This window comes from Nematolebias whitei, chromosome 9 (genome assembly GCF_014905685.2).
Source record: "Nematolebias whitei isolate Nwh7 chromosome 9, NemWhi1, whole genome shotgun sequence".
Taxonomy (NCBI): domain Eukaryota; kingdom Metazoa; phylum Chordata; class Actinopteri; order Cyprinodontiformes; family Rivulidae; genus Nematolebias; species Nematolebias whitei.
The window spans coordinates 3,427,069-3,437,771 of record NC_056506.1 but is presented as its reverse complement, the minus strand read 5'-3'; the positions used below and the strand labels follow the sequence as shown (position 1 = coordinate 3,437,771).

General features: G+C 41.4%; 1 protein-coding gene across 2 annotated transcripts in view; it reads left to right on the top strand.

Moving 5' to 3' along the window:
* Positions 1-10,703, top strand: part of c9h5orf22 (chromosome 9 C5orf22 homolog) — a 58,051-nt gene that overhangs the window by 25,736 nt on the left and 21,612 nt on the right. For both annotated transcript variants that reach the window (XM_037681448.1, XM_037681449.1), the window contains exons 4-6: positions 1,607-1,740; positions 7,803-8,104; positions 9,155-9,217. In XM_037681448.1, the coding sequence (XP_037537376.1) occupies positions 1,607-1,740; positions 7,803-8,104; positions 9,155-9,217 (499 nt within the window). The remainder of the gene's footprint in view (positions 1-1,606; positions 1,741-7,802; positions 8,105-9,154; positions 9,218-10,703) is intronic.

Here is a 10,703-nt window from a genome sequence, read left to right as displayed (position 1 = left end):
TTTCTAAACATAACGTCCCAGTGGCTTTTAAACCCCAAAATACATTACGGCAAAGACTGGTTCATCCCAAAGATCCAGTCCCCCGGCACAAACAGAGTAATGTTGTGTATGCTGTTCAGTGTCAGGAGGGTGATCAGTTTTACATCGGGGAAACTAAACAGCCACTGGCCAAAAGGATGGCCCAGCACAGAAGATCAACATCATCAGGCCAGGACTCTGTGGTCTACACTCATCTCCAGGCCAGCGGTCACTCTTTCAAGGATGAAGATGTTCACATCCTGGACAGAGAGGAACGATGGTTTGAGAGAGGAGTAAAGGAGGCCATCTTTGTGAAAAGAAACCGTCCATCATTAAACAGGGGTGGAGGCCTCCGGGTTCAGCTGTCCCCCTCTTACAATGCTGTGATTGCTAGTATCACTCAGCCCTCTGTGAACAGTAAACAGCCATCAGGTGCTAATGATCCATTGTTAGGCTGATGGTCCTTCTTGAGCATGTGATCAGCTGGTTTTGGTTGTCAGCAGCAAAACTGGTTGATCCACTCTGAGAAGGTGCTATTTAAGAGACTGAGCTGAATACAGCTCCTCAGACTGAGGAAGTCTTTCAGATGAAAGACGAAACTTTTCTACAATTTTTTTTCTTGTTTTGCTTTGTTTTGTTTTTTGATTGTCCAGAGGACCAGATTTAACTATTTTAGATTTTTCTACCTGGATTGTTGAGCATGCGTCAGGATACCTAGATAAAGGTTGTTTAAATTTGTTCTTAAGATTTTTTGCACCAAGCTATGTTCACATTCGGATGATGTCGTTTCACGAGCGTTAACAAGTTAGACGTGCAGCCTGCAGCAGATTCAATCTCCGTGAAACAACGTCGACACACAGCTTTGGATTTGTTCTCTTGTCTTTTTAACAAGAAAGCCTCAATGTTCCCAAACAGGAGAAGGCTTTTTCGTTGCCTGCTAGGCTGCTAATGCTACGCATGCTGCAAGATAATAGAGCCATGCTTTAGCACGCTTAGGAACTTTAGTTCTGCGGCGCATAATCTCTCATTAATAAATTTTAATTAGTGACAAAATAACCGAAATGGTACACATGTGGACCGAACCAACCATGCTGTACCGAAACGGTTCAATACACCCACGTGTACTGTTACACCACTAACGGACAGGTTAATTTTTCTGTCTGAATTTTTTATTTATTTTTTTCTTTTTCATGGGTTTCATTAAGAAAAAATTAAACTGGTAGAATTTTTGTTTCTACAGAAACCTAAAACCAAAACTGTTCACCTGCTTAGGAGCCAGTGAAGAGTTAAGCTTCTGTTACCATGGTGAACTTACTGGACTCAAAGATAGTCTTTTTTTTTATACAGAAAACATTGTCTTTCTGTGAATGTAGCAAAATAAATGGTTAGTAGTTCTTCTTTGTACAACTCTCTAAAGCCAAATGAACCCACAGCTATTTGTGTTAAAAGTGATACCAACATGTTACCAGTCCCACCATGTCAGATTCCATTTACAGAAGATGCCACAGAAGCGTACAGTTATGTCAAACTGTTGGACAAGAGAATAAGGGTTTCTATCTTTCTCTTGTGTCTGTTTGTTTCTTTTCAGGCTTACCTGTAAAGACAACTACTTCCTCAGTGATGGTTTATATGTTTGTAAAGAGCAGCTGGAGAACTCCAAACCTCTGAGGCTGAGTGTAGTAAGAGTCAACCCCGTGAAACCACCACAGAGGTCAATTACAGGTACCTGTTTTAACTATACAAGACAGGTGATATGCTAATGGTATTTACTCCCAACAAAGTTCTGTTTAATATATGTAAGTAAAGTATGCTTGTGACTAAAAGTACCCATAGATCCATATCAATACAGCCATTATCTTTGCTCGCTTTTCCTTTCCTGGTCATTGGTGCCCATATCCAGCTGTCAATGTGCGAGAGGAGGGATACACCCTGGACAAGTCGCAAGTTCATCAAAGGGCCACACACCTAAATACAAACCGGATTCCAAAATAGTTGGGACACTAAACAAATTGTGAATAAAAACTGAATGCAATGATGTGGAGATGGCAAATGTCAATATTTTATTCGTAATATAACATAGATGACAGATCAAAAGTTTAATCTGAGTAAATGTAACATTTTAAAGGAAAAATATGTTGATTCAAAATTGTACAGTGTCAACAAATCCCAAAAAAGTTGGGACAAGTAGCAATAAATGGCTGGAAAAAGGAAATTGAGCATATAACGACCAGCTGGAAGACCAATTAACACTAATTAGGTCAATTGACAACATGATTGGGTACAAAAAGAGCTTCTCAGAGTGTCATTGTCTCTCAGAAGCCAAGATGGTAAGAGCATCACCAATTCCACCAGTGTTGCACAGAAAGATTGTGCAGCAATACCAGAATGGTGTTACCCAGTGTAAAATAGCAAAGACTTTTAAATTATCATCATCAACCGTGCATAACATCATCAAAAGATTCAGAGAATCTGGAACAGTCGCTGTGCATAAGGGTCAAGGCCGTAAAACTCAGTTACAGTTTTGCAAAGTTTTTCACAAGATTAGGTTTTAGGATTTGTGCACGACACTGAACACCAGGAATGGTTAAAATGATTTATTAATAAATCGCTGCTGGTGGAGGTCTGGTTCCGGGCACGGATCCAATCTGAAGAGATAGGAGAATTGGTGAACTTGGCTGAACTGTGAAGGTTCAAAGGATAATAATATTGGCAGTCACTAACCTTCAGTCGAGTACAAGAGGTAATCCTTCAGATGGTAGGAGAGATTGACATCATGAACTGTGAGCAGGTTGCAGCAAATTGTGATAATGCAGAGTCCCGTTTCAAGAATTATCCTGGAGCGAAGTCCAGTAATACAGGCTTGGGTCGAGAACCAGCCATCCATCCATTATCTTTACCTGCTTGTTCCATTTTGGGTCACGGGGGTCGCCGGTGCCCATGTCCAGCAATCACTGTGCGAGGGGCGGGGTACACCCTGGATGGGTCGCAAGTCCATCACAGGGCCACATAGAGACAAACGAGACAAACAACCATTCACTCTCTCACTCACACCTAGGGACAATTTAGAGTTACCAATCAGCCTAACATACATGTTTTTGGTCTGTGGGAGGAAACCGGAATACCCGGAGAAAACCCACGCATGCACGGAGAGAACATGCAAACTCCACCCAGAAAGGCCCCTGGACCGGGGTTTGAACCAAGGACCTGCTCGCTGAGAGGCAGCAGCTCTACCAGTTGCGCCACCGTGCTGCCCGGGTCGAGAACCGTAGATCAGAAATCCGAATCCACATTCGAAACATGATCCAAAAAGCATAGTCGTGATAATCATAAACGGAGTTGGTACCGTAGTCAAAAGGCAGAATCCAGAATAGGCAAGGGTCATGCAAGGCGAGCAAAGTAGGAGACAGGCATGTGGTCAAAACAGGAGAGACAGGCAAGGCTATGGCATGGACGCTGGACATCTACTAACACAAATTAATTTGATAATTTGGCAACGAGAGAGTGAGTGACAGGAGCTAAAGTAGTGAGCTGAACAGGTACATGAGATCAGGGCTGATTGAAATAGAGGAACAGAGTGGGTGTGGCGAGAGGTGGCAGGAGCAGAACTGGAGCTTGAAGCAGGGATAAACAAAACATGAAGGCATGAACTAAGCACACAAGGGGGTAGAAACTAAGGCAGGAGGGGGCAGAAACGTGACATAGCCCCACTCTTTAAGGTCCAACTCCCGACAGACCTCCAGGCTGGTCAGGATGGGCTTTGTGAAAGTCCTGGATAAGGGTCTTGTCCAGGATATGACAGGCAGGAACCCAGGACTGTTCCTCAGGACCATAGCCCTCCCAGTCTACTAGGTAGTATAGACCTTGACTCCACCGTCTAGAGCAGAGCAGACTCCTGATAGTGTAGGTTGGGAAATCATTGATCAGTCGGGTAGGAGAAGGGGTCCTGGAGGAGGGTTCAAAACGAGAGGTGTTGGGACAGCTGTGGCTGAGTAGTTAGAGCAGTTGTCCTCCAATGCGAGAGTTGGTGGTTCGAGTCCACCAGCAGTCACATGTTGAACTGTCCCTGGACAAGACACTGAACCCCTCATAGCCTCTGATGTGTGTCCCATTGGTGTATGAATGTGATAAGGCACTGATTAGTCTCTTTAGAATGATTTGTTCAATTAGCTTTGTAGAGATCTAGTAGAGTGCTGTATGTGTGGGTAAATGAGGACTTAGATTGTAGTGTAAAGCGCTTTGAGTATCTTGACATCAGATAGAAAGGCGCTATATAAGTACAGTCCATTTACCATTTTCATCTCAGGGATTGAGCACCCCTCCAGCCCTTGTCTAATTGGTAATTGGACCCCTGAGACACCTGAGTATTGCCCAAACAATACTATGGTCAGGCCCTCAGGCTGGATTCGAGAAAGATTTGACCAGGCACTAACAACCTTCATCTGCAGGACGCACCCCTATTTCACCTCACAGCTCTTAGAGTCAAGTAGCAGTGACCCCAAAGTTTACCATAAGGTATCCTGCATTATGGCTGCTCTTCCTCTATTTGACGTTTCGCAATTGGTACAAGACCTGGTAAATTTCCTACGCCAGGACAAGTTGGCCATATGGGGATGCTGTTCAAAAATCTAACTAAGTAACTGCTCTGGGTGAAGGCAGATACATCCTCCTCTGCTCCGTCCCCCAGCTTCCCTGCTTTGCTGTAGTCTTGTGAAACCTTTATAGAACCTCTTTTTTTTTTTGCATACCTTCCTAAATTGATTGGTTTAATCAGCTGGTCTCTCAACGAAATTGATCAACTTCTCTTGATAGGTAGTTGGGATGAATGGAGGACCCCCTACCTTGATGGAAACAAAATTGGAATTGATGACAAATTGATTCTGCTGTTCAGGTTTTTGAAATCTTGATTGTCTACAAATTTGTGTGGAATGTGTTGAAGCTTGGCAGCACTCAGACTGTGAACTACTGTATGTGGAGCTGCAGCAAAGCTGAAGCAGGCTGATATCAGGACTGTGAACTTTCTGGCAACACCCATGAACAGTTAGAAGGAATAATCTTGGAGAAGCTGTAAGCTCGACTTTCGGCATAAATAATCAATTCGACTGTTTGGAGTGACCATCAGAGAATGTACTAACAAGACTGTAAAGGGCAGAACTGCAAATTACGAGTTCTGCCTGGCCCAAATTGTGGATCTGGCCTTGGAACTGGACTATGTCAATTCCTCCTGGGATGTTATGAAAACAAAGACGCTCTATCTGTCTCCTCACCCCTCTCTTCCCCAAGGCCGTGGCCATGTGACAGAATCTCAACCGAGCTGGAAGATAACAAACACCTTTTATCTGGACAATGGCTGAGGGGGGCTCTGGACTATGCTAGGACCGTCCCTTAAAACTCAATGCCTTCAACAGCCTCATATGTATTATGCCTATTTATGTTGCTTTGCTGTGGTATAATTTTTTGATGCCTCAAACCGTGCCCTGTCTAGGACATGGTTTGAGAGATCTTTTTTTATACCTTCTCTCCATGCTTTCTTCCCCTTTTCTCATAAGCGAAAGTATTCTGAAAAGAACAAGAGGCTGTTCTCCCGTAGCAGCAGCTACGTGTACTCCGCCCATCTTTGGACGACTGTTTTTTTTTCTTTTTCTTTCGGCTGCTCCCTTCTTCATAGGTCGCCACAGCGAACTAAGTTGCATGAAGACTTGGCAGTTATTTTTACGCCGGATGTCCTTCCTGACACAACCACAGACCACCGAGCTACCACAGCTTCTGTGTGGAGCATAGAGCTGCTGTCTAGGACACCCAGAGGAGCAGATGGTGGAGGTTAAGGGCCTTGCTCAAGGGCCCAGAGTGGGACCAATGAGGGTGGGGGCAGGTGTGGGTGCTTCACCTACCCCACCCACATTTTTGATGTTGTCGGTACCGGAGCTTGAACCGGCAATCTTCCGATCGCAGGCCCACCGTCTCTAACCTCTGCGCCACTACTCCCCCAATATCCATGTTATACCAGGGGTGCCCAATACAGCGATCGCGAAGGCAATATCAGTAGTTTGCACGGCGAAATAGATGTCAGATCTTGTTTTATTTATTTTTTTATTTTTTATTTAAATACACGTCAGCCGATCAATCCATCTTCACTATGCAAATCGTCACTTGATTAACATACAGGTTTGCCAATCTGAGACCAATCGTTTCGGACACACGGGGCAGCCAATCAGAGACTGGATCTTTTCTGACGCATAGGTCACAACGCATGCGCATTCAACCGTGCTAAAAACAAACGAGTTGACTCGTAATGGCCTCCAGTTTATATCTCAACTCAAGAAAGTGTGTAAAATGAATTAGGGAGCTGGACCAAGTAAGAAGCAAAAAAATCTACCATTTTCATACAGAATGGGGAGAGGACTTTTTTTTCATGTCATATTCGAAGTATGTTTCACCTGAGCGGCATTTTTGGACTCTATTCATAACAACTATGACACTGACCTTCTGAAAAGTGAGCTGAGAAAGAAAACGGTGAAGGAACTAAAATCACAGTTATCTGGACAGCAGTCATTTTTCTTACAGCTGACCCCAAAAGCAAAGGCAGCTACTGAAGCATCATTTCGGGTGAGTCACTTAATAATTAATTGTTAAGCACAATAAGTCTTTTCAAGACGGAGATGGTAAAAGAGTTATTCGTTGAAGCAGCTGACTCGTTGTTCAGAGACTTTAAAAACAAACCAGAAATATTATCTTTAATCAAAGATCTCCAGGTATCAAGAAATACGGTTACAGTTAAAAGCAGCTGCTGTCAGGGCTGAATTTTCTCTTTTGTTCTCAAGTTCTCAGGTTATTTTTCAAACATGAAGTTATTCTTGTTGTTTTCTGTTCCTTTGTGTGAAGAACAGAAGTTATTACTGGGTTTTGTTTCTAATTTTGTACGCGGACAGTAAAAATAAATGGTCACTTTTTAAAAAAGAAACTTTGGGGTTTTGTCATTTATGTTGCGTCCACAGCGAGCTGGGACTTATTCATTCATTCAGCCTTTATTTATCCAGGTGAGTCTCACTGAGTCACAAGACTCGTTTACAAGAGAGACCTGTTTTAGACAGACAACATACAGTATACAGTACAGACAATAAACTACAGTAAAATGAAATGAAAATAAAAGTAGTGTTACCAAACAACAAATCAAGGTGCCATATAAGACATGGTAAAATACTAAAAACAAGAACATAAAACAAATAAAGCATACTTAATATGTTTATAAATAAGTATATGTTTTGTATTTTTTTAGTAGGTAGATCACTTGGACTTGGTCGTTGTAAAAGTAGCTCGCATGCTTAAAACATGTGGACACCCCTGTGTTAGACTCAAGAATCCCTAAACCAGAATAACCGCTGTAATTCCACTTTAATTAGTGATATGTGAGTTTTCCATGCTGCTGATTTTCCATGCTGCTGATTTCTTGCCTTTAAGCTGCTATATTCATACCCATCTGCTCACAGCAGACTCGTGTCCGGGCTGCTGTTTAATATATTGTATTATTTTACATTGTTATTGTTTAGCATATATCTTAGATCCTTGTATACTGTTTCTTTTTTATATTGTATATGTTTGCTATTTTTGGATGTAATTGGGACCTTGAGTACACAATTTTGTTCTACCTCATGTACCACAAGGTATGTGATGCGAATGACAATAAAGAACCCTGAACCTTGATATGAAATATTTCTGTCTTGTCGTTCATAGGTTTTATTTATACTTGTAGTCTGATCTCAGTCTTTCTGTCTGATGCCTCTTTTCAGGCCTTGACACAGAGAAGGACCCTTATCCAAGTTTATCTAAGAAACCTCGGACAGAGTGGAGTAAAGATGGTGAAGTTCAGCTGCTCCCATCATCTACTGACCCACCGCAGCCAGCAGAGGACAGCAACGGGAAGGAAGAGCAGAGCAACAGTGAGACAGGAGACGGAGAGCATGATGAAGGATCAACCAGTTACATTACTCAAAGACTAGCTTCACTTCTTAGTCAAACAGATGCATACGTCCTGGACATTGACTTGGATTTTTTTTCCTGTAAAAATCCATTTAAGGACATTTACACAGAGGTAACTCTTACACAGAATCAGCTGTTCTAACATTACATGAAAGTTCTTCCAATTGTTCAATTCATCTTTATTCATCTTTATGAGCATCCCTAGTGGGATGTATTCTGGCTTTGTCAAATAGACCTAGTTAATTTAGTCATTTTAAGTTAAGTGCTATTGTCATCACTGCATGTTCCCATGCTATGGTGAAATTAATTCTCTGCACTTAACCCATCACACCTGAGATACACCCAGGTGGAGCAGTGGGCAGCTATGTAAGCACCCAGGGAGCAGTTAGGGATTGGGTGTCTTACTCAGAGACACGTGGGATTGGCTGCAAGTCGAACCGTGACTTTCAGGTCCCAAGTTGGCTGCCCTTCCTCTACCCCATCCTTGAAATAAGATAAGCCTTTGATCCCCCCCTTCACAGTGTTACGACAGCTTTGTTAGCAATTAGGGAACAGTAGAACACATCTATTTACATTGTTACTACAATAAAATAAATGCATAAAAAATAAAATAAGATATACTACAACAAAAATAAAATAGCACAACAATATGGACAATATACAGTAACTGGTAGAAACGTAAGAACTTAAAAGAAGTAAAGATTCTAATAGCTAAAAACATCTTTGGTCAAAAGAAAATAAAATTCTAGGATTATTTTTGCCTCCTGTCCCTGAGAACATTTGGAAGACCAATACCAGTTCATCCATCCATATTGTGAGCTGCATAACTTAAATAAAATGTGATGTGCCAACTTCCATTTTGGCATCTCTGGGCTCTCTGTGAGGAACCAGCTCCCCACAATAGAAGGAGTTTCTAGATATTTAATCTTCAGGAAAAAGTTGCAGGAATTAATTTAATCATTTAGTTTTGTTTTTACAGATGAAAAATATCAACAATAATATTAACTCAATATGTGCTTAAGCTTTGTTGTTGTTTTTTGTGTGTACTTGTTAACTTTTTTAATGATTTTAGGGAAACACTCAGTAAAGTGTATGTGTGTCTATATAAAACGCCTCATGATGGGTCATCTTGAACTGACCTGAGCTCTTTGCTTCTATCCAGGAAGAATATTCTATCCTCAAAGAGCTCTACAACTTCAAAGTCCCCAACCTGAGTGCTGATGAGGTCAGAAAGCTTCACTCTTACATGTACTACTCCACAGAACTGAGTACAACCTTACACCTACACCTTAAATACATGTATATTAATCCGTAGAAGACAAATTTACTCACCGTACATATATTTTACTAATTCGTAAAGCTGAGCAAAGGCATGTCACCTTACATCTACTGGTGTGGATTCTCATCCAGGACCTAGCAAATCAAAAAGGATAATAAAACAACAACTGTGTCCTCATGTATGAACACACATACTGTACCAGGATGTATCCAAATGAATGTGAAAGTTTGAACTTTGTAGCTGCTGTGAGAATGAGCTTGCCTCCACGCAAATTATTTCCAGTCCACAGCATCAAACTACAAAGTTCTGAAACTCTCCTAAATTCATCAAAATGTGACTGGCTGGTTTCCTGAACCCAGTGGGCTTTAAAACACGTGTTCTCATCAGTTGGAGCATGTAACCTGTTTAAATAAAGGTTGAATGGATGTATGGTTTAAATCCAACAATGAAACAACCACATTTAACCTCAGTTGTATTTGATTTATGCTTTTATTTGTGTGTGAGGTTTGAGGATGATTTAATTAAAACCCTCTGTCACTGAATTATTTTGAACCATCACATAAAAATTTAAATGCTGTAAATAATTTTTATGGATTGGAAACTGAATGGAGACTTTATGTTATAAACTGAGTAAGATAGATAATGTACAGTTTGTACATTGAGTTCTGCAGACTGTATTATTATTTAGTCTTGATTGCTGAGCTATAAACAAATATGACCGTAGTAATAAATGCAGATTAATCAGTTTTCAGTCATAAACAGCAGTAGAAGAAAAAAATCCTATTAACTCGTTTAAAAACATTTACACTTGAAATATTCACCCTAAGTATCTCATTAAGTCAGGATGGAAGTTCATCAATAAATAAATGTGTCAGTTTGTTGCTGCTTTGATCTTTAACAAACTTTCATCAAGTCCTGCAGTTTTTCCTCACAACGTTCAGACTCTGCCAGGAAGCCGCTATGATCAGTCAGTAGATTTAACGTTAGCAACAATATACCTCATTTTACATTTATAACATGACAGATGATCACACGTTTAGTTTAACGTGTTTTACAAAGAGAGCATGATACCTGTTCCAGCTGTGGACAGTTTGATGCTACAGCAGCTGTTTTCTCTTCAGACGCTGCAACATGGACGACGTGCTGTTGTGGTTACTCCAGTTCTGTTTGCACTGGAAGCATTGAGCTGTGTTGTCTTTTCTGTTTAGTCTAACATGTTCCCAACTTGGCAGCACGGTGGCGCAACTGGTAGAGCTACTGCCTCTCAGCGAGCAGGTCCCTGGTTCAAACCCCGGTCCGGGGGCCTTTCTGGGTGGAGTTTGCATGTTCTCTCCGTGCATGCATGGGTTTTCTCCGGGTACTCCAGTTTCCTCCCACAGACCAAAAACATGCATGTTAGGCTGATTGGTAACTCTAAATTGTCCCTAGGTGT